The sequence below is a fragment of the Artemia franciscana genome, unplaced genomic scaffold, assembly GCF_032884065.1.
Source record: "Artemia franciscana unplaced genomic scaffold, ASM3288406v1 Scaffold_592, whole genome shotgun sequence".
NCBI classification, from domain to species: Eukaryota; Metazoa; Arthropoda; class Branchiopoda; order Anostraca; family Artemiidae; genus Artemia; species Artemia franciscana.
This window is the reverse complement of record NW_027066231.1, coordinates 161,428-185,060: the sequence shown is the minus strand read 5'-3', so window position 1 is coordinate 185,060 and position 23,633 is coordinate 161,428. Positions and strand designations below refer to the sequence as shown.

Here is a 23,633-nt window from a genome sequence, read left to right as displayed (position 1 = left end):
ATAGGGATTTTTATTCGAATTTGTCAAACAATGTGCGAGTTTTATATATTACGGGTTGAATTGGTTGGTCTAACATGAGTTGGAGCAATGAAGAAATATTAATTGGGAAATCGTACGGATACGGCGTATGAACTCATACGAAGTTCGTAGGCCGAGTCTGCACCAACTACCGACAATTGGCTTACGGTGAATTTGGTTTTGTCAAAATTCAATTTACAGTTTGTTGCAAATTACTAATATTTGTCCACTTTACTGCTGGCTGTAACAATGAAGAAGTAGCTTTCAAGGAGTCCTCTCAATTAATGTGTGGAAAGGCGAGCTGAAGCACGCCTAGCCTTTTTATCACAACTTGTTAGGGCGTCCGTTATCGTTATCCCAGGTTGCGTGTATAGTAAATTGCTTGTAATCTCGATTGCAATTTAGTTTTTAAACCTAAATTTTCTGACTGGTACGCGTAAGCTATGGCAATATTAATCATTTTGTTCCAGTTAAGTTATACTTGTGGTAAGATATGTTAACCAAGCTACGGGTTATATTATTAGAGAAATTAAAGTTCAAGAATCAGGAATTGTCTCGTCTACTTATTTGGCGAAACGTTTAGTCGATGGGGCAGTTCTAATTTTAACCTTTAAGATAATCCTTAACTTTAAGGAATTATTTTAAGAAAAATGTTAATCAAGCAGTTACACTCTTATGATTGATCTTAACAAAAAAATGTGATTTGGAACTTACTTAGAATAATGAGTACTTTTTGATAAGATAGGCCAATTTTTCACTTGGAGTCTTTCAGACTTCCTGAAAAGTACTTTCCCTTAATGACTTTTATTATGGGATGGTTTCTTAGCGTAACCAATTAACAATTAACAAAAAAATGACTTTTATTTTTTTTTTCCTTTATTTTATCCAGGACTGATAGATTTTTATTTTTCTTTTATTAATAATCTAATTTATCTGTTTTTTTGACAACTCGGCCTGACCTTGTTGTTATCTTCTCTTCGGTAGACTCGGTTTTTTTCTTTGGCTTCGCTAGCGATATCAAGTCAAACTTTTTATATTGTTTTTTAAGAAATTTTTGACCTTTAATTTGTGCCTTTTTAGCCTGGGCAGTTGCACTCTGTGGTCTTGTTCCTTCCACATCTTTGGGCTCATTTTTGCCTGATTCACTCTCAGTATCTGAGGAACTAGTTGTAGATTTAGTATCTGGTTCTCTTGAAGTAGAAGTTTGAGATTTAGGTGTAGATCCAGCTCGACCTTCGTAAATTTCTTCACCTCGTGAAGTGGAGGGTTTATTGATTGACTCGTCCTGTTGATCTTTGGACTCGGGAGAATTGAACGATTCTTGGGAGCTTTGGGAGGATTCAAATGTCTTCTTGGGGTGCCTCCACTGCTTGAAAGCCATGTCTTCCGGGGGGTGAGGAAGTGTTTGTATTAAGGTTTCCTTCCAAGATACCCAGTCCTTTGGTTTTGCCTTTGAGACGGTTATATCGTGATATTGTTGTTCATCTGTAGCTGGATTAGTGTCAAGTGTACTTTGTCTAGTTTTAATTGGGTAATTAATAAGATCCATGGCCTCCCGCAATGTTTGTCGCTGCGGTTTGTAGACATTTTCTGACTCTATGTCACCAGGGGTCTGTATAGCCTTATTTAATTCATCTTGTAATGAAAAGGGTCTGTCTATTGGTGTGACAGGGTTTACCAAATCATCGGGGAAACGTTTTGGTGGAAAAGGTGTCGAAATTCGATCCGGGAAAAATTGCGTTTGTGGAGAAATTGTATAGTCCAATTCTTCTGATTCTTCACTGGAGGAAGAATCGCTATTCCTCCGTCTCCGCGTAACGGGGGTACTTTTTGGGGGGGGTAACCATATTTGTCATGGTTAGAAATTCATTAAATTTTTCTTCGTCACTACTGTTTTCAAAATATCCTTGTTTGAAATTAAAAGGTTTAAGCTCACTTAATCTAGAGCGAGGTGGTTGATTTTCGTCCTCCGAGGTATTTGATGTTGAAGGTTGAGGGGTCCATGTTTCTGTGAATTTTGCCCTTTTTATACGACTAACGTGGGTTTTATAGACTTTTCCTGTTTTTGGTTTTAATAGTTTAAATGTAACGTTATTATCATACTTTTTAATTATTCTTAACGGTCCTAGGTACCGGTCCGAAAGTTTCTTGCCGTCCGATTTGTTTTCGTTTTTTAAGTAAACGCAATCTCCTACTTGGAAATCGAGTTTACCCTTGACGTTAGAAATATTTTTTGCTTCTTGCTTTCTTTTTGATCTTTCTATTTCTTGTTTTACAAGTTTATAAGTTTTCCTCATTCTATTGATAAATTCTTGTTTATAATCTTGAGAATCATTATAAAATTGTCGTGACTCTATAATTTCATTATAAGGGATTCTAAAGTCTCGTCCGAATAATATATAAAATGGGTTATCGCGAATGACCTGGGAGTAAGCTGTATTTATTACATTTGTTAAATAAGGTAAGGTTTCATGCCAATCCCTGCGATTTTCTTTCGTATAAATACTTAAAATATTAGAAAATAGTTTGTGTCTGTTCTCGATTTTCCCATTGGCCTGTGGATGATAGGGGGTCGATACCAATTTATTTATTTGAAGGAAAGACATTAAATCCTTGGTTACTTTCGCTACAAAATTAGGGCCGTTATCGCTTAATACTGTATTAGGGATACCGAAATTAAGGAATATTTTAGCGAGAGCCTTCGACGTTGTATAGGCGCTTTGATTTTTTAATGGTTTAGCAAAAGTGAAACCAGAAAAATGATCTATTACTGACAGTACACAGGTGTGTCCTTCATTAGACGTGGGTAATCCTCCACTTGTACCATATAAATCAAAAGAAACTATGTCAAATGGAAACCGGGCCGTAGGCGTTCTTCCTATCGTTGGATTCGGGTAGACTTGAGGATTTTTTCTTAAATTACAAGTTTCACAATTATTAACATAATTCTTTAACTTTGTCAAGGCTGAAGTAACGAAAAAGTATTGTTTTAATCTATGGAATGTCTTATCTAATCCCAAGTGACCTCCTACTTCAGAATGAAAGAATTCAAAAGCGGGTTTTTCCAAAATTTGGGGTAAAACTGGTATAACGGAAGTTTGATTTCTTTTATCAGTATCGGTTATTATCCTACATAGTATTTTTTCGTCGAAATCATAATAATAGTTATCAATTTCTTTTTTAAAAGATTTCATTTCATCAGGTAACTCTTTATCATATAAGAAATATTCTATTAGAGCAGCACAAGTATTATCTTTCTTTTGATATATTTTTATAGAATTCAAGGAAAGTGGGCTGTTTTTCTGTTCCTTCTCAACCGAATTATTCTCAGCCGATTTCATTTTTAAACCCTTCTTTCTTGGAACATACTTTGCTTTTATTGTGTTGACTTCTTCATTTTCATTTTCTACTGGGGTATTATCTGGAAATCTACTTAGATAATCACATGGGGCATTTTGTTTTCCCTTAAGATGTTCAAATTCATAATCTAAGTCTTGGATTTTCAAAATCCATCTCGCGAGTATTCCCGTTGGCTTTTTGAAAGTTTGCAAATATTGCAGGCTTTTGTGGTCCGAACGCAGTTTACATTTTCTGCCTACCAAATAATGTCTGAACTTGTCCAAATGGTGGATAATTGATAATAATTCAAGCTGTGTAGCAGAATAATTACTTTCTCCAGAAGTCAGGGTGCGAGAAGCGTACGCTATCACTCTTTCTTCCCCATTTATTATTTGGGAGAGGATCGCCCCAATTCCCTTGTTTGAGGCATCCGTTGTAACAACGAATTGTCCTGTTTGGAAGTCAGGTAGCGATAAAATAGGTTCTGAGGTTAGAGCCTTTTTTAAATGACCTAATGCATTCTGAGCTGTATTAGACCACACAATTTTTTGTGGGTTGCCTCTCGTGAGGTCCGTTAAAGGTTTTGCAACTTGTGCGTAATTTCTTATAAATTTTCGGAAATAGCTCATTAATCCTAAGATTCCTCGTAATTGTTTAATTGTTTGGGGGGGGCTTTATATTTTTACCGGATTTTATTTTTTCAGGGTCTGGGGAAATTTGTCCTTGCGTTACAACTACTCCTAAAAATTTTAGTTTTGTTTGAAAAAGATTTACTTTTTCTGGTCTACATTTTAAATTGCCTTCTCTAAATTTCTCAAACACTTTTGCTAGGGTCACTAAATGGTCCTCCGCGTCTTTGTCCATAGCTATGACGTCATCAACAAAATGAATTATGTTATTTAGGCCTCTTAGTAAATGAAGGAGGGGTCTACACAATGCACTCGAACTAGTTTTTAGTCCAAATGGTACTCTTAAGTATTCATAAGAACCACATTCTGTTGTTGAAAAAGCTGTTTTAAAAACATCGCCCTCAGCTATTTTTACTTGATGATATCCTTGTGTCAAATCTAGGGAAGTAAATATTTTATTTTTATTTGATATTGAGTCTAGAATTTCGTCTATTCTAGGTAGGGGAAATTTGTCACTTACTACTTGTTTATTTAAAGCTCTATAATCTACCACTAGTCTAAGATCATTATTCTTTTTCGGGACTAAAATAACGGGGGCAGAGTATGGGCTTATGCTTGGCCTTATGATTTGATTTTTTTCGAGTTCATGTATTTTGTTTATTAGCCATTCCTTATGTTTATAAGGAATTCTGTATGGTTGTTTTGCGACTGGTGGCCCCGTGGTTTGTATTGTGTGTTCATAAAATGGGATAAGTCCTATGTCATCTTCAGATGTCGAAAAGACATCTTTATATTCCCATAATAAGTCGCATAATTTTTGTTTTAATGACACGTCGGTTATGTGACTTAGTTCGAATTTCTCAAGGAATTGAGATCGCGTCAGTGGATATTCTCTGTCAACGTAAACATTAATATTATTCACGTAGTTTTTTTCCAAATTTTTCCAATTATTAATGTCGGATTCCGATACTACCTGTATCTCTACTAAACATGTACCTTTACTTAGGGTAATTAGGTCGTTTTCGTGGGTGTTCGTTACCCAAATGTAACCTTCTCCCTTTTCGTAATTTATAATTTGTTCTTCACAAAATACATATTTCGGGAGATTTTCCGACGGTGATGCTACCCAAATTTCATTTTTATCGTTAACTGGTTCTAACATTTGTGATATTTGGACCCTCTGCATTGATTTAGGGGGAATTTTTGTTTTACGCACTACAAATCCATAATATTTTTCGTGATTTTCTTCTTTTATTTAATTTAGAAGATTCTCCGCTGGTTTTTCTCCTGGAGTTTCTATTTTTTCAAGTTTTTTCCATAAATAACAAATTTCTTGAATTTGTTTGTTTCTATACTCTCTCATGTTACCTATATTTTCCCTTACTTTGTTTGCTTGTATGTTATTTATCATTGATATGGTGTCCGTTGGGTAGATAAACTTTGAATTTGCTACATCTAATAATATTTTATTTGATTTTAAAAAATTTGCGCCTATTATTGCTTCGTATGGAAAATTCTTACAAACTATAAATCGAGTATAGAAATTTCTGTTATCCTTGCGCAAGGCTAGATACACAGTGCCTTTCACATCCAGGTCGTGTCCGGTTACACTTGATAAATTGGGACAGATATTGCTCATTCGTCGTTTAATATAGTTTGGTAATTTATTAAACACGGATGTATTTATCACATTTACGGTTGCTCCTGAATCTATAAGGGCTGAGAAATAAATATTCCCTGCGTTAAAATTTTCAAATACTGGTAACATCTTATTATTATTTGCACTTAAAAATGGTATTATTACTGGGGGGACCTATAAATTATCTTGCCACCAAATTTTGGTCCTACGAATTTTGGGGGCTTATATCGTTTCCCTGGGATTCCCAGATGTTAGATGTAGAATTTTCATTTGTTCTGTTTTGGGTTCCTTGGTTATTACTTGAGATGGAGCTATTATATGGTTGCCGTCGGCTGATGTAATTTTCTCTTGTATTTCTGTTCCAACTATTACTGGGTTGATTTGTTCTTCCACGATACCCTCCTCGATATTGATACGTATCGCGTTGGAAATTTTGATTTTGGGTGGGATAATTATTTCTTGTTACAAGGGTGTTCCCTCGACTGCCTCTAGGGGCGTACCCACTATAGTTTGTCCCCCTGGACAAACGGTTACCCGTTCCCCTAATATTTGGGCGATAATTATTGTTTGCGAAACAATTTCTTGCGATATGTCCTAATCGGCTACAGGTGTAGCACCTTAATGGTTCATTGTTAGTTTGTGCCCTTAATTGATTATTGGGGGCAAAACGTACTTGTCTTGGAGGTGTGGTGGTTCGCATTTGATTTTGAACAGGTTTGGGCGATGATTCTCGGGAGAAAAATCGCGGAGAGGAATCTCTCGACTTTACAGAGGCTTTGTTTTCTACAGCATTTATTGACAGTTTTTGATGCTGCAGGACAATCGAATCAATTTCTACGGCTCTTTCTATTTCTTGAACCGCTAGTTCTAGGTTATCAATATTTTTAGCTATCAAAAGGCGGTATAACTTTGGGTTTAGTCCCTGTCTAAATGCATTTAGTATGATTTTTTCATATAATTCCCCTTCTCCTGGACCGTATCGCGCTTCTGTTGCGATTCTAACCTTATGCAAGTACTCACGAACGTTTTGGGTCTGTTCGAAAGTAACTAGGCCATGTTTTAGTTTATTCAATGAACTTGTGTCAATGAATCTTTTCTGGAAGGCCTGTTGCAATAATTCTATTGAGTTAATGGTTGAGGTTGCTTCTGTACCTATCGAGTTTTCGATTTGTTTTAGAAATGTTAGCGCCTGTCCTTTCAGTCTTAAAAGTAACATATTTTTTAATACTTTTAGGTCAATTTTTGTCATTTCCACAAATTGTCCTAAATGGATGTTGAATTGATCAACGTCAGTATCTCCTTCATATTCTGGTAATGATTTTGCAATTTCTACCGAAGTTGCAATAATTTGCTGCGCTTTTAATATTTCATCTTGTTCCTGGTCCATATTTATTGTAGTCTTTTTTTTTTTTTTAATATGCGGTTTAAAATAATCTCAAATTTTTTTTTTTAATTTTATTACTGTTTTATTTTAATTTCTTAAATATTTTGATATTTTTTGAATGGGGTATACCTATATAGAAAAAAAATGCAAAATAGAAATAAAATCGCACTGCACCTAAAAATTCAAAAAGCTAGGTAAAATTGCACTGCACTTAAAAATCAAAATTAAAATGTAAGTAATCATATTTGTCTATGTTAGTAGGCATTAATTGCGTAGGTACTTTCAGTTCCTTTTCCTGCTTTCTTTACCCGACCGCGCCATATGTTACGGGGTGGTTTAGTTAAATAATTGGTTTGGGTTTATTTTAAAGGGGGTTTTGCGTTGAGTTGCTTGAGACGCTTCTAAGTCTTAATAGTTTGATGTGGATATGGGAGCTAAATTATTAATAAAATAAAAAGGCTTCGTATAGAATCCCCGGTAACCTGGGAGACAGAACCATCTCGGTGTTGTTCGAGGTCTCTTGAAACAAATATAGATTCCCTTGGGACCGTGCCTGAAAGCTAGAGGAACTGTACCTGATGCCCTAATACATAGACAGAAGATGATTAAATACAATAAGGTTTATTTACTTACAATATACAACTATTGACAAAATAGCTTCAATGTCTTATTGCATAAAAAGGCGAACATGAGCAATTGATCTAACGCATTCGAATCTCTCCATAAAACTAACTATTCGCCCTTGTGTTGGGCTCATATATCCAACGCGCGCACTTGCCGGACAGGCTTGGTGACCTGCGGAAGTTGACCTCCACTACTATTGGTAATATTTAATCATGTGACTAGTCACGCATCCAAAAGCTGTTCTTATGGCAAGGATTTCTCTTTTGGTTTTGAGAAAAACCCATAGGTCAGAATAACTGGTTACTTAACTTGTTGAGTAACATTTACTTTATCTAAATGCACGTAACCCAACCGCGTTGGACTATGCAGACTGTTGAAAAACTCAGGGGTCAGAATAACTGGTTACTTGACTTGTTAAGTAACCTTTCACTTATCTAAATGCATGTAGTCTAACCGCGTAGGATTATGCAGACTTGTTAAATTTAGCAATCTGTTAAATTCTAAATGATTTTATCCAAACCTTTTTCAAATTGAAATTTACTAAAGGGGTGTGACTGAGAAATTTAGTCCTGAATTTAAGAGTTCCTAGAAGAGTATGGATGAGAGATTTGGTCCTATATTTGAGGATTCCTAAGGGGATGTGAATGAGGGATTTGGTCCTGAATTTTATAGAGGGGGGGGGGGCTGGTCTATATGTTACAGCTGTGTCAACCCAAGTGTTTTGTTATGTGCTCTTTGGTTTGTTTTGAACAAAATGGCTATCTCAAAAATTCAGTTTTATATATTGGGGCTAGTTGCCCTCTGGTCCCTTGTGACTCTTAAAAAGGGAACTAGAACTTTCAGTTTCTAATCAAATAAGCCCCCTATGAAGTTAATACGACTACCCCTACCATGAAATCATTATATTCCCCCAAGGCATAACTTACAACAACAAAAAATTACTGACTTGAAAATTGTAGAGGTAGGTAGGAACTGTGAGAAGTGCAATACTCAAATCACCTATCCTCAACAGTTTAAGGATTAAAATCCAATTGGTACCATTATGGCCTCTTGATTATTTGATGTTGGTCCCTTCTGCACATAATATCGCCGAAAATACGCGAAAAACAGCTGAGCCATCGTAATCTGTGGCATTATACTTTAAGAAATTTTGGAGCTACTTTTTTTTGAATAGTTATCTCCTTTTATCAGCAGTCAACCCAACCAATGGTGCACCAAACCATCTTCTGGACCACATTGTGGTGATTTTTGGGAGATGGTGAAGTCCTCCCTTAAAGATTGCAGACAGTCTGGTAGCATGACATCCCTTTTGTTTGTATTAAAGCTTATCCAATAGGCTATGCATAGAACACCCCCTAAAAAGTCCCTCCATCTTTACTAATGGCCCTCCAAGATTCTAAATCAGCATATATATTACTGAATTTAAAATCCCTTCTTAAATTTAAAAAAGAGTAAAGGTAACAAAGTATTTAGGTTTTATGATTGATGAAAATATATCATGGAAAACACATTCAAATATTATAGCTTCAAAGTTGTCCAGATCTCTTGGGGTTGCTTTGCTGAGTTAAAAACCTAGTATCCTATAAAAGTCTTTGGTTACTTTATTTTGCTATTTTTTACCCGTATATTTGCTATGGTTGCTCTTTATGGGCTAGTAATTTTGTATCATGTTATAAAAAAATCCAAAAAATCCAAAATAAAGCCGCCGTTAAATTTTTATCACCTAAAACTTTATTTACTCATAATATTAATTAACTTTATACTAAGAATCAACTTTTTGATATTTCAAAAACAAGAGACTACCAAGTTAGTATTTTCACATATAAATTTATTAATAATATACTTCCCTCTTCTTTCGAAAATTTTTTCTCCATTAATTGTGATCTTCATAGCCACGATACACGAGGGGCATCAAATCTGGTACACCCATTTAGAAATACGGCTAGAGCTTCTTTCGTGATTAGAAATTTTGCCCCCTCTGTATGGGATATTATTCCAGTTGAAATAAGAAATTCGAGTCATTTGGCTTCCTTCAAGGCTGTTGTTAAGAGATTCTTCCTTGCAAACGAATAGTATGGTAATGATGCAAAAGTATAGTAATAATGCGTGAGTGTCATAAGTAGAATCTTTGTATGTAGTAATATGTAGAGTAGAGATAACTGCCACCTGCTGCCAACAAGCCCCTCGGGCCTTTCTTAGCAGGTGCAGCAAAATGTTTTGTATACATGTTTTTGAAATACATTAGTCTAATCTAATCTAACATCTCAATAAATTCTACTCTATGGATCCAAAACACTACTCAACTAAAATAGTTGTGTATAACATCCCTCCAGAAATACCTATTCTAATTAATACCTAGCCCAGTCGCAACCACCAGCCAATCCTAACTATCCTATCTAAAACTATCTACATATATTTTAGGTCAGTAGCTTAGTGAATACATTTATAAAAGATACATTTTAATCAAAATATTTTGTTGGAGATCAGGCACTGTCTGGGTACTATGAGTATTACCCTATTTTATCATTCCTGAAGGTTGCACGTCTTCAAAGTTTTATTCTAACCTCCAGGAATAACATACCTAAGTATTTTTGAATGTCTTAAAGTAGTTTTCAGAATTTGATAGTGTTCTCTTTAGAAGGGCTTAGGCACAAGAATTATAACATGAAAAGAAATAACCTGTTATATTCTTACGCCAGCAAGGTAAGGTGGTGATGACCTCTTGTATGTCCAGGCTAGATTTCTTGCTGGTGATGATGAGTTAGCTTTAGTTGATAGTTGAGTCCCAAATCAGCTTCCAGTCAACAATCCGAGCACAATCCTTAGTAACTTCGGCTTTTAATAGGTCTAGTGGGGCTGACTTTTATACCCGATTAGCCCAGTTTCAACAGCAAAACGCTTTGCTGCTCCTTTCTTTGGGACAAGAGAAACTGGAGTTTTTAATTTGTTATGTACACAGAGAGAGAAATTGCTACTGATTTTTCCTTGCCCAGAATTCAACAGCTTTAAGTCACTATTATATCACCCTGCTTTTATCAGTATCTGAGGGTGAGCAGGTGCAGGGCTTGCAGCTGCACTAGGGACTTTGGAAGTTCTAGCGTTTTTACCCTAGATTATGTACAAAAGTTTGGTGATTTTATTTTATATTTGTAAATAGATTTATTTTAGCATTGTGAGCCAGCTGTTGATGAGAAAACAGCTAAAAAATAAATGAAAATTCACAAAAATCAGCAAACTGAGTGGGTAGCATAGGGTTATGTCAGAAGATTTGGATCCCATTAATGTGATGGGGCTAGGAGGCTCAGGTTATTTTTTGTTGGGGGGGGGGGCTCTTTTTGTGCTCACTTAATCATTTCTTTTTCAGATGTTACAAAAATAACAATGACTTCAAGAAAAGCCATTCGAAATATTAGTTTCCTCAAACAGGAAGCAAGCTCTTTACTTGGATCAACTAGTCTGACTGTGAAAGTGATCTGCTGTGCAGTACTATTTGGATATTGTTTATCATTCTCTGAGTCAGCTGTTAAATCATTAACTGTCACTCCTGCCTATTTATTTCCTCCTGTTTTTTGGATATGGACAGCATTCACACATTGGATGATTGAATTTCATCTTTATGAAGTTGTTACTGATGTAATTGTTGTTGGTCTGTGTGGTAAACTTATTGAACCACTTTGGGGGAAGTTAGAAATGGTGACTTATTTTGCCTTAGTTAATATGACAGTTGCTATCATTGGAACTGTTTTTTATGTCTTTGTATATATGGTGACATTTAATTCAGATTATTTGTTTCAAACGCGTATGCATGGGCTGTCAGCATATGTAGCCAGTGTTATGGTAGCAGTTAAACAAATAATGCCAGACAATATTGTAGTGAAAACACCTGCAGGAAAAATAATGAATAGAAACATTCCCTTGTGTGTGCTACTAGTATCAATTCTGTTTTGGATTGTTGGATTGTTAGAACATACTTATCCAGTTATGTATGGTATTGGGATGCTTGTGAGCTGGATTTATTTAAGGTTTTATCAGCAACATAGTAATGGCACGAGAGGAGATCTTGCAGACAATTTTTCATTTGCAAGGTGAGATATTTCTTTCTTTTTAAATGGTTTTCATTTTTTTTTTTTTTTTTTTTTTTTTTTTTTTTTTTTTTGCAAATTTTGTATTACAGAGTCCTTATCACAATCTTTGGCTTATAGATGATGTTGGGTTTTATAATCCCTGGAAATTGCCTTAATTCTTTGTAGTCTCAGCAGCATTTTTGGGTATCTTACTATGTACCCTTGACAGTCCCATATTATTGACCTATCTCTTGCCTTAATGAAAAGTACTAGATAAGCTTCAGTCTATTTTTCATCAAATGCCTCAATAGACAAATTTTCTTTATATATTTTGCAATTCAAAATTGCTTTTATAAAATGAGTTTGTAAACATGGGCTTGAATTACCAGTTGATGAATTTACACCTGCAAAGAAATGGAAAGTCTCTAAATAAAATAACTGCATGGTCCTGGGGTCCCTAGGTGGTTGATGAAGCTTGTTCAAGGAGGCGAGGGCTTGGTCATAAATTGGTTGAATCTCTTGGGGGGGGGGCGGAGATTTGGACCAATTTACTGAGAGTTCCCTCCCACTCCTTTGCAGTTTTAAATTAGTTCATTAATATTTGTATGTGTGATATGCTGTTAAACTCGAACAGATATTACAATAAAATTGCTTGCTTATGAGTCAGTCTCTAATGACAAATTTATGTGACAACTATATGTTTTTGTGTCATTTTTTTCTGTACATGTTACATATCTCAAAGTCCAATTTAACCAATAAGTTCAGAAACCTCATGTTAAAATGAAGAGGATGTGCCCTAGAAAAATACCAATATAGGACTAATTTCTGCATAAAGGCAGTATGGGTAATGGTAAACTCTTTTCTTCTAATTACATCAATATCTGGTTGGTAGATTGATATGACCATCTAATTTTGTATGCTTTGCTTCAGTTAGTGTCTTTTTAGTTTGTGTTTTTGTTTGTATTTGTTTAAGCAAATAGTCTACTTTTAATACTTTTGAAATTTAACATATTGCTATACTGTTGAAACGCATCATAGTATAATGTTACCTTGACCCTATGATTTGTTCTTCCATCATTCAATATATCCTACTTTTATTGTCGTCTTTGCTAAATTGTTGTTATTAAGCATAGTTTTCTGTTGCCTTGGCCACTTCAACTGTAAAAGGTGACTTAACTATATTAACCTTTCTCCCATTATAGTCCTCAATAGTGGGATCAAACCACATTTTTTGTGCTTTTAATTATTTCATTTATTTAATGTAATATATATATATATATATATATATATATATATATATATATATATATATATATATATATATATATATACATATATATATATATATATATATATATATATATATATATATATACATATAAAACTTAATGTATAATCATTTCACAAGTAACTGAAAAAAAATGCTTAGACAATTCCTCTGAAAAACATCTGGCACATTTTTCTCAAATTTTCAAAGAACCCATTTTTTAGAATGGTATGTGACGATTTCCATACTTCATTGCATGTAATTGCCACAGTCAAATCCAACATAAGTATAAAACAACGTATCATAATATTTTAGAAATTAAATCAATGATAAAACAAAAGCTATTTTTTGTATACTTAGGTGCACTTTTGTAATCCAGATGTCACTTGTTATATTAACATAACACATAGATTTCTCACTATCTTTTTTCTACTATTCATCCTATGTTTACAAGCTTTTTTTATTTGCCAAATGTTAAAACTTGTATATTGAGAAACACCTACCTTTATTTTGTTTTTTTTACACACCAAATAGCTTGCATACAGATTGAGGATAGTTCATCTTTCATGATTGGCTACTATTTATAAATATCTTGAGGAAAGTAGGAGAGTGTTGTCTATGCTTGGCTCTCCTTTTAAAAAGCTTAATGTTGGCTGAAGTGAAAGACTTTTTCTGCTTTGCTATTCTGAAACACATGCCTACTTCAATTTCTAGTCAAAAAGTTTTTTAGTATACTTTAGTGCACTTTTGTAATCCAGATGTCACTTGTCTTATTAACATAACACATAGATTTCTCACTATCTTTTGATAGAGTAAACAAAAAAAAACTTTTTTTTGTTAGCCAAATGTTGAAAGTTGCATGTTGAGAAACACCTTTCTTAATTTAATTTTTCTTACACACCACATAGCTTGCATACAGATTGAGGATAGTTCATCTTTTGTGATTGGCAACTATTATAAATATCTTGAGGAAAGTAGGAGAGTGTTGTCTATGCTTGGCTCCCCTTTTAAAAAGCTTAATGTTGGCTGAAGTGAAAGAATTTTTCTACTTTGCAATTCTGAAACACATGCCTACTTCAATTTCTAGTTGAAATTTTTTTTTTGCAGTATTGTGTAGAATTAAATTATAAATAAGAGTCTGCTTCTTTAATTATAGACTATATAAATAATCAAATGAATAAAGTTTCATGGCTCACTGTTCTGATAAGCCCAGTATTTTCACGGGCATACACTGAGCCAGGTCATTGTATATAAAAACCCTCTGACCCATCTGTCTGAAGACTAGACCTATGTCTACCTATAAAACAAATAGTCAGACTAGAAAAGTATCTAGGAGTCATGCTAAGGAGGGTACTCCTGTTTTACTTCCTTTTGAATGGGCAGCTTGTTTCTATTTTCTTCACAAGGAATCCAATCCATCTTTATAAGGAGTTGAGTCACAGACTACAAACAACACTCGCCTCTGTAGAGTTTTAGGTTTTAAGCTCAGAAGTAGCATAGGATTATTTTATTTATGTGTATAGCTTTTAGTGGAACTATTCTGACTCTTGGCTTCAAAAACCCTTGTTGTTGTTTCCTTGTATCCTGAATTATATTCTTTATGTTGCTACAAGTTGAACCTAAATTTTAGCTATGGCAGGGATGCAGGAAAAATTGGATCAGAGAAATAAAGAACAGGCCTCCTCCCATACACATCATGAATATTTGATATTAGGGAAGTTGGTTTCTCAAGAAATGCAAAAACGATGCCTTGTGGGATAAAATGTGAATCATGCATAAAACTCGAGAATCTATGCATTTTTGTATATTTGTGTTCATTTAATATATCAATGTAGCTTTTTTACTTCTGCCAGTTTCAAACAGTTCGTGGTAACGAACTGTAGTAAGGAGCGACCCGGCTCAATAGAAACCAAAACTCTAAAAATGGAATTCTGATACCAATAGCTACATCAAAAGAATCGCATTTTAATGCTGATTTTAAATATATGTCTCATCAAGTTTAGTCTTACGCACCAAAAGTTACGAGCCTGAGAAAATTTATGTGATTTTAGAAAATAGGGGGAAACACCCCCTAAAAGTCATAGAATCTTAACGAAAATTACAAAATCAGATTCAGCGTATCAGAGAACCCTACTTTAAAAGTTTCTAGCTCCTATCTACAAAAATGTGGAATTTTGTATTTTTTGCCAGAAGGCAGATCACGGATGCGTGTTTATTTGTTTGTTTGTTTTTTTTTTCCCATGGGTGATCGTATCGACCCAGTTGTCCTAGAGTGTTGCGAGAGGGCTCATTCTAACGGAAATGAAAAGTTCTTCTGCCCTTTTTAAGTGACCAATAAAATTGGAGGGCACCTAGGCCCCCTCCCACGCTAATTATTTTCCCAAAGTCAACGGGTCAAAATTCTGAGATAGCCATTTTATTCAGCATAGTCGAAAAACCTTATAACTATGTCTTTGGGGACGAATTACTCCTCCACAGTCCCCGTGGGAGGAGCTACAAGTTACAAACTTTGACCAGTGTTTACATATAGTAATGGTTATTGGGAAGTGTACAGGTGTTTTCAGGAGGATTTTTTGGTTGGGGGAGGGGTTGAAAAGAGGGGGATATACTGGGGGAACTTTCCATCGAGGAATTTGTCATGGGGGAAGAAAATTTCTATGAAGGGAGCGCAGGATTTACTAGCATTATTTAAAAAAAAAACAATGAAAAAATAAATATGAAAAAGGTTTTTTCAGCTGGAAGTAAGGAGCAGCATTAAAACTTAAAACGAACGGAAATTATTACACATATGAGGGGTTCACCTCCTCCTAATACCTCGCTCTTTACGCTAAAGTATTTTTAGTAATGTCAACTATTTATTCTACGGCTTTTGTGATTCAGGGGTCATTCTTAATGAATTGGGCCAAAATTTAAGATTTAGCGTAAAGAGAGAGGTACTGAAGAGGGGGCGAACCCTCTCATATGTGTGATAAAAACATGAGAATAAAAAACTCTTTACGTAAGCTAGTTTATAAGTTACGCATATCTTTTACTAATAAAAAGATTCGTAAAAAATTAAAAGTTCCAGTTGCCTTTTTTATTAACCAAAAAATTGGAGGGCAACTAGGCTTCCTCCCCCGCTCTTTTTTTCTCAAAATCATTCGATCAAAATTATGAGAAAGCCATTTAGTCCCCCCCCCTAAAAAAATATGCAAATTTCGTTATAATTATTTCTCTGCAGAGAGCCAAAATCAAAACATGCATTGATTCAAAAACGTTCAGAAATTAAATAAAAAAACAAGTTTTTTCAAGTGAAAGTAAGGAGCGACATTAAAACTTAAAACGAACAGAAATTACTTCGTATATGAAAGGGGCTGCTTCCTCATCAACGCCGCGCTCTTTACGCTAAAGTTTTTTACTGTTTTAAAAAGAAGAGTTGAGAGAAAGAGTCAAACTTTAGCGTAAAGAGCGGGTCGCTGATGAGGAAGCAGCCTTTTTCATTTACGAAGTAATTTCTGTTCGTTTTAAGTTTTAATGTCGCTCCTTACTTTCACTTGAAAAAACTTGTTTTTTTATTTAATTCAGACACAGAGCTACATTTTAAGCTACAGTACAATATGTGGTAACAGTATAATTATAGCTGTGATATTTACACAAAAGAGTATGTAAATTTGTCTATAGTTATTCAGAAAGTTCAAAGTCGCATTATATTTTTTTCCTGAAGCAAAGAAATAATATACAAGACTTGAAAAAAAAATCAGCAAGTTTCTGCTTATTTCTAAATGTTCAGCCTTGTCCAGCCTTATTATCATATAGGCTGGCAAATTGAGGTAAATTGAGGAAAAATACGTTGAGGAAATGCTAGTTTCTATTGTCACACCTAAGTCAGTGACAGCTTCTAAAAAGAGAAGCAATATTAGCTTCTAATTATAATAACGTCTTACATAGAAAAGTTTTGTAAGTTTACTCTGTATTGTATGTATAGGTCTGTGCATAGAGAATTACCTTTAATTGCAGCGTGGAGCGATCTAAGGATTTCTCCTTGTAGAGCTCCAGAGTTGACGATTTGAGTTGTATTCAGGATTCTTTAGTGACCAGGTGTACTGTGCTGATCCATATCCATAGCTTCCCAGTTAAGTTTACACTCCCTGGAGGACCACTCAGCTTCCAGTCTTCATTTGAAGATGCCCAGAGATTCAGCAGTAACAGTTTCTTCAGAGATTTTATTCCAACTATTGACGATTCTTGAGGAAAAGAATTGAGCGTGGACTCAGGATAGGATAGGCTGCTTAACAAGTTTCAACTTATGACCTCTAGTTCTTGAGTTAGGACCAACAGTGGTAAATAATGCTGGTAGTGTATTAGCTAGAATTATTCTCTAAATCTCTTATAGGATCATCACAGACGCCAATTCAGGAAAATGATGGGGCGCAGAGGGGATGTCTGTTTCAATATATAAGGGGGGCAAAATATGTGGTCTCAAATATAGGGGGGTCGGTTTTGTCGTTTTTTCGATTTTTTTCAATTAGAATGCACAAAGAAAATACTTTAATGATGATAATTATTTATTTATAACCCATTATTACACAAAACAAGCAGAGTAAATTACACAAGAAAGGAAGAAAAATCAAATACACAGAAACATAGATAACTTAAACCTTAATGCCGTGATTAAGTGAACTGATGGAACTCGAAAATCCTATGTTAAAATTGAAAAAATATATATTTAAAAAGTACTCAAGTATTCATTGGCGGAAGATATCGCTTTTAATATCAGGCGTTAGCTTCTTAAAGAAGCTACAGAATGTTTGCTAAGATTTTGCTCTATTTCCTCTAATTGCATAGAAATCTTGGAAAATGTCTAGCTCTTTTTCACAAGTGTACTCTATGAAGGGTATTGCTTGTAGAACAAAATCGGTACTATCATGAGCAGAAGACAATAACCTGTAAGATTATTGCAACCATTTTTCAATGTATTTTCCTGTTTTCGAACAGTCCCATAGAATATTTTCAGCTACCTGAAATTTTTACAAGTTTTTAGCCAGAAAGAATCGTTTCAGATCGCCAATAACACCCCTAGAGACCAGATTGACAAGTTGGTATAATTAACCTGCTATTTCCGCCAATGGATAAGTGCTATTTGAAGGATTTTGACAATCGACGGTCTCTAGAGAATTGAGAGACAGAAGGCTACCCTAACTTCAATTTTGAACCTTGATGTTTTCAAGTTCACTTAATCATGGCCTTAATCACATACACAAGCACACGGATAATATTATGATTTGGGCCAAGGGACACAAAGGCATGTCTTGTTAAAATAGTACTAACCAGTTCAAACGATTGTATAATGTCGGTAGCACCATCTTCTCAATAATACGGGTATTAGGATATGAAGTGGGAAAATACAGTAAAAATTTACAATATCTAAAATAAACAATATAGATCTTGCGTAAATCATTCTTATCCAATAACGAGTACTTTCCACTTAAAAACACGACAGAATGGTCACAATATGCGGAATACATTTTAGCTAAGTCTAGGCATGAATATTTTCCATGGTTAGTTACAATTTTTGCATATCTAATCTTCACGTTTTCTTTAACGTCTGTCCGAATTTTAAGTCGCAAAAAGGGAGTCTAGAACAAATACTAATTCCAAACCACCGTAAACTCTCAACATTGCGAATTACTGAGGGTCCACAGGACAAATTATGAGCTGATGACTTGGGATTGCAAACTAAAAATTCGCATTTATTGACATTCAAAAACAGACCAACATCCAGAACCATCATAGAAATACGGTGCACACACAGTGCCAAAATAGACTTGGTTTGGCTTAAAACTAGCAGGTCGCCCGTTATATGCAATATAAGACACATCAGATAAATTAAAAAAAAACGAAGGTTTGATTCCTGATAACACATTTTGAATACAAGTATTAAATGAATTAAGTGATAGCACCCATCCTGTCGTTCTACAGATTAAACTGATATATTACCGTAGTGCCCTGCACTAGATTTTAAACGAAGAAACGAATTTATATACCAAAATTTAAGTTTATAAATGACAGGAAGGTTCATTCCAAGCTCAGATTAAATATAAAAAAAACAAGTTTTTTTAAATGAAAGTAAGGAGCAAAATTAAAACTTGAAATGAACAGAAATTACTCCGTATATGAAAGGAACTTTTCCTCCTCAACGCCCCGCTATTTACGCTAAAGTTTGACTCTTTCTCTTAACTCTACTTTTTAAAACGGTAAGAAACTTTAGCGTAAAGAGCGGGGCGTTGTGGAGGAAAAGCCCCTTTCATATACGGAGTAATTTCTGTTCGTTTTAAGTTTTAGTGTTGCTCCTTCCTTTCATTTAAAAAAACTTGTTTTTTTATTTAATTTCTGGACGTTTTTGAATTAATGCAAGTTTTGATCTTGGCTCTCCGCACATAAATAATTAAAACGAAATAATAATTAAAACAATTCATCGGAAAATTTTAAGAAAAAAGGAGTGAGGGAGGAGGCCTAGTTCTCCTCTAATTTTTTGATTACTTAAAAAGGCAACTAGAACTTTTAATTTTTTACAAACGTTTTCATTGGTAAAAATTATACGTAACTTAAGAATTAACTTGCGTAACGAACTTCTATATTCGTATGTTTTTATTGCGTATATGAGGGGGTTCAACCCTCGTCGATACCTCACCCTTTACACTAATGCTTAAATGTCCCAATTCCTTAAGAATGACCTCTGAATCACAAAGGCCGTAGAATAAAAAGTTGAAATTACTAAAAATACTTTAGCGTAAAGAGTGAAGTATAACGAGGAGGTAAACCCCTCATATGCTTAATAATTTTTGTTCGTTTTAAGTTTTAATGCTGCTCCTTACTTTCAGTAGAAAAAACTTTTCATATTTATTTTTTCAGTGTTTTTTCAAATAATGCTAGAAAATCCTGCGCCCCCTTAATTGAAATTCTCTTCCCCCGTGAGAGGTTCCTCTATGGAAATATCCTCCCACGTAACCCCCCCTCAACTCTCCTCCTAAATCAAAAAATCCCCCTGAAAACGTCTGTACACTTCCCAGTAACCATTACTATATGTAGACAGAGGTCAAAGTTTGTAACTTGCAGCCCCTCCCACGGGGACTGCGGGGGAGTAAGTCGTCCCTAAAGACATAGTTATTAGGTTTTTCGATTATGGTTAATAAAATGGCTATCTCAGAATTTTGATCCGGTGACTTTTGGGAAAAATGGGCGTGGGAGGGGGCCTGGGTGCCGTCCAATTTTTTTTTTTGTCACTTAAACACTAAAACTTTTAGTTTCTGTTATAATGAGCCCTCTCGTGACATTCTAGGACAATTCAGTCGATACGATCATTCCTGGGAAAAACAATAACAAAAAAACAAATAAACAGGCATCCGTGATTTGTCTTCTGGCAAAAAATGCGAAATTCCACAATTTGTAGATAGGCGCTTGAAACTTCTACAATAAGGCTCTCTGATACGCTGAATCTTATGGTGTGATTTTCGTTAAGATTGTATGACTTTTAGGAGGTGTTTCCCCCTATTTTCTAAAATGAGGCAAATTTTTTCAGGCACGTTACTTTTGATGGGTATAATTGATTTTGATGAAACTTATTTATTTAAAATCAGCATTAAAATGGGATTCTTTTGATGTAACTATTGGTATCAAAATTCCATTTTTTAGAGTTTCGGTTACTATTGAGTCGGGTCACTCCTTACTACAATTCGTTACCACGAACTGTTTGACAAAGAGTGCCACACTTTTGCATGGCAAATACTATCAAAAGCTTTAGACAAATCCAAGTCGTGAATATTTAATTCATGTCCTTTAGACTGGGCATCATAACGAACTGAAGCTTATACCTTTAGCGCATGTCGGCACCTACTATCCAATGCAAATATGCCCCAAAAATTGACGAAGTTTGGGGGCGGTTGCCACCCTACTCGCTGCCCCCCCCTCCAGCCCAATTGACGCCTCTTTGGATTATGCATGAGTGACAATTTGCTATAACATAATAGTTTTGAGACATGTGTTGAATCATGAATTTTTTTTTCAGTGTATACCAAAACCACTTTGCTCCTTTTAAAAGTGGATAAGACAGTGACCATATTTTCGTAACCACATGTCATAAGGTGCTTTTTTATGGATTCATTGCAGCTAGAGTCAAACTCATGGCAGTTCAGTATGATGGCTCACTATCTACTTGTACCCAGGATTGGTCACTTATCCTACTTATTGTATTTTTACCATTACATTTTGTTTTAGATCTACACAGAGCTTATAGCGTCATTAAATCAACGATATAACAAATCAAAGTTATAGTTGACAAAACACAAACAAATTAGACCGTCATTTTCTCTAGGGAATCCCAAGTTCTTTCCAATTACTCCCCCCCCCCCTATGACCCCTGTTGATAAATGGCTTAATCGGGGGATGATTAATACCAATTTGTTTCTTTCAGCTTTTTCCCAACAGTCTTACAGCCACCTATATCTGTGTTTAGCAACTTGTTATTTCGATGCCTTGTAAGTGTGAAGATATGTAAGAAGCCTATTAGAAAATATGACATTGGTGCTCCTTCTTCTATAGCTATAAGACTGCCAGGAATGGATGCCCAAGATGCAGAAAGGCGAAGGTAAATCTTAATTCAAAATAGATATTTTTCAACAAAAGGCATGCTGCAGTTCAGCTGTGGATTTTATATTTTGTTACTGCTATCACTCTGGCTAGAGAATACAATTCATGTTCCTAGCAAACTCGTGCATTGTAATTAACTGGTAACATTCATCTATGATATCAGTACACTAGAATTATGTTGTGTTTGGTCAGGATGCTGGACAAGACACTTCTGTAGTCTTGTTTGCTTTTTTTATCCTTTCATTTTTTAGGGAGAATCCCTGGAAAGTTTAAAGTTTCAAGTGTCTTTGTCAGAGTTATAATTGCATTACAAAGTGTAATCTACAACATAAAAAATAAGGCTTTACAAAACCAAACGGTTTATTCTGCATTACCATAATTTCTTGTAATCCCTTCAGTTTGTCGGGTTTTTTTTTTTGTCCCTCCTTTGAAAAAAAAATTCCATCGTACATGCCTTCTAGAGGTCAGCCATAGGTGCATAGTTCTCTTTTTTGTAAGGTGGGCAGCAGGTGTCGTTCGGGAGACAATAAACATTACTTTATTTTAGTGTTGTGTCTCTTAGCATCTAGACAATCACTTGAGGTTATAGAACTGGTAGCTAAAGCCAACATTCCTCTGGAGTGCTTTTACAATCAGATTGAGTTGGTTTTCCATCATCACGAGGGGATATACCTTTTTAATGCCCAAAGGCAAGCAAGCACTCATATTACAGATGTTACTATTTATTAAAAAAAAGAAAAATTGTTATGATTATTATTATCGTTGCTGATAACCAGTAGATTTCATTAAATGGTAGCAATTTTTATGTATAGTTTTGTATGTGTATCCTCTTGGGCCTCATGGCCAGGGGATTGAATTGAAATTTCCAAGGAAGTTTTTTTAAGGGAAAGGAAAAGGGACCTATAGTTTTGTGTCTGGAGGAAAGGCCGGAATATGTCATCCCTGATCCTCACAAAAGAGTAGTTTTCTTATGCTTGTCATATATGAGGATCTTTAATTATTTTAGACTAGGATGAAGAAGAATTGCAAAATGGCACTATAGACTTGAGAAGAAAAAAACATTCAAATAAACTACCAAGAGTCATTTATGTCAGTTTTGGAGCACAACTAAGACAAGCCTAAAAGTCAGATGCATGGATTGTCTCTTACACATTGTCAGGTCCTGAAGGATCCGTTTATAATTCAACCGGTTGAGTTTTAATTAACTTCAATTTTTAATGTCAGTTTTTAATTGACAATCAATGACAATTTTCTCCTAAGGTCAGAGAAGTTTGTAATTTCAATTTCTATTTTTTATAATGTTTAATGTCATTTTCTAGTGTCATTTCCTGATGTCAGAGAATTTTAGAATGTTAATTTATAAATTTTTGACGTCTAGCTTCACTTTATAATTCAATTTTCTGATGTCAGGGAGTTTTTAATGTCAACTTAAGATTTTCTAATGTCTAAATGTCATTTTCTTATTTCAGAGGACTTTTCAATGTCATATTTTAATTTTCTAATGTTTAATGCCATTTTATATTTTGAAAGAATTTTCTAATGCCAATTTGTAATCTTATACTGTCTCATATCATTTTTAAAGTCAGAGAATTTTATATACTAAATTAATTTTCTAATATCTTATGTCATTTTCTAATGTCAGAAAAATTTCTACTGCTAATTTTTTATGTTTAATGTAATTCTCTAATGTTAGAGAATTTTCTAATGTCATTTTCAATTTTCTAATTTTGAATGTTATTCTCTGATCTCATATAATCAAAGTGGATCACCACGTCTACTATTTGATATTTTTTTTAGCTCGTTTACCCCAATATACCTGAACATCAAACATGTTTCAGTGCGTGCATCAACTAAGTTTTTATTTGTGTATTAGTCGATAAATTTGTAAAAGTACAAGGCCTTTGATTAGCATCGATTTCAACTCATCTTTTAAAGTATGCTTTTAATTGTACATTGGACACACCAATCAGCAATTATAAGAAAATCTTACTGGGCATCAAAATTCTATTTAAAAAAAATTGCAATGAAACTTCCAATTTGGTCT

General features: G+C 34.6%; 1 protein-coding gene across 1 annotated transcript in view; it reads left to right on the top strand.

Moving 5' to 3' along the window:
* Positions 1-23,633, top strand: part of LOC136043427 (transmembrane protein 115-like) — a 45,076-nt gene that overhangs the window by 20,854 nt on the left and 589 nt on the right. Inside the window, exons 2-3 of the mRNA XM_065728338.1 lie at positions 10,998-11,718; positions 21,414-21,587. Of these exons, the coding sequence (XP_065584410.1) occupies positions 11,015-11,718; positions 21,414-21,587 (878 nt within the window). The 5' untranslated portion in view covers positions 10,998-11,014. The remainder of the gene's footprint in view (positions 1-10,997; positions 11,719-21,413; positions 21,588-23,633) is intronic.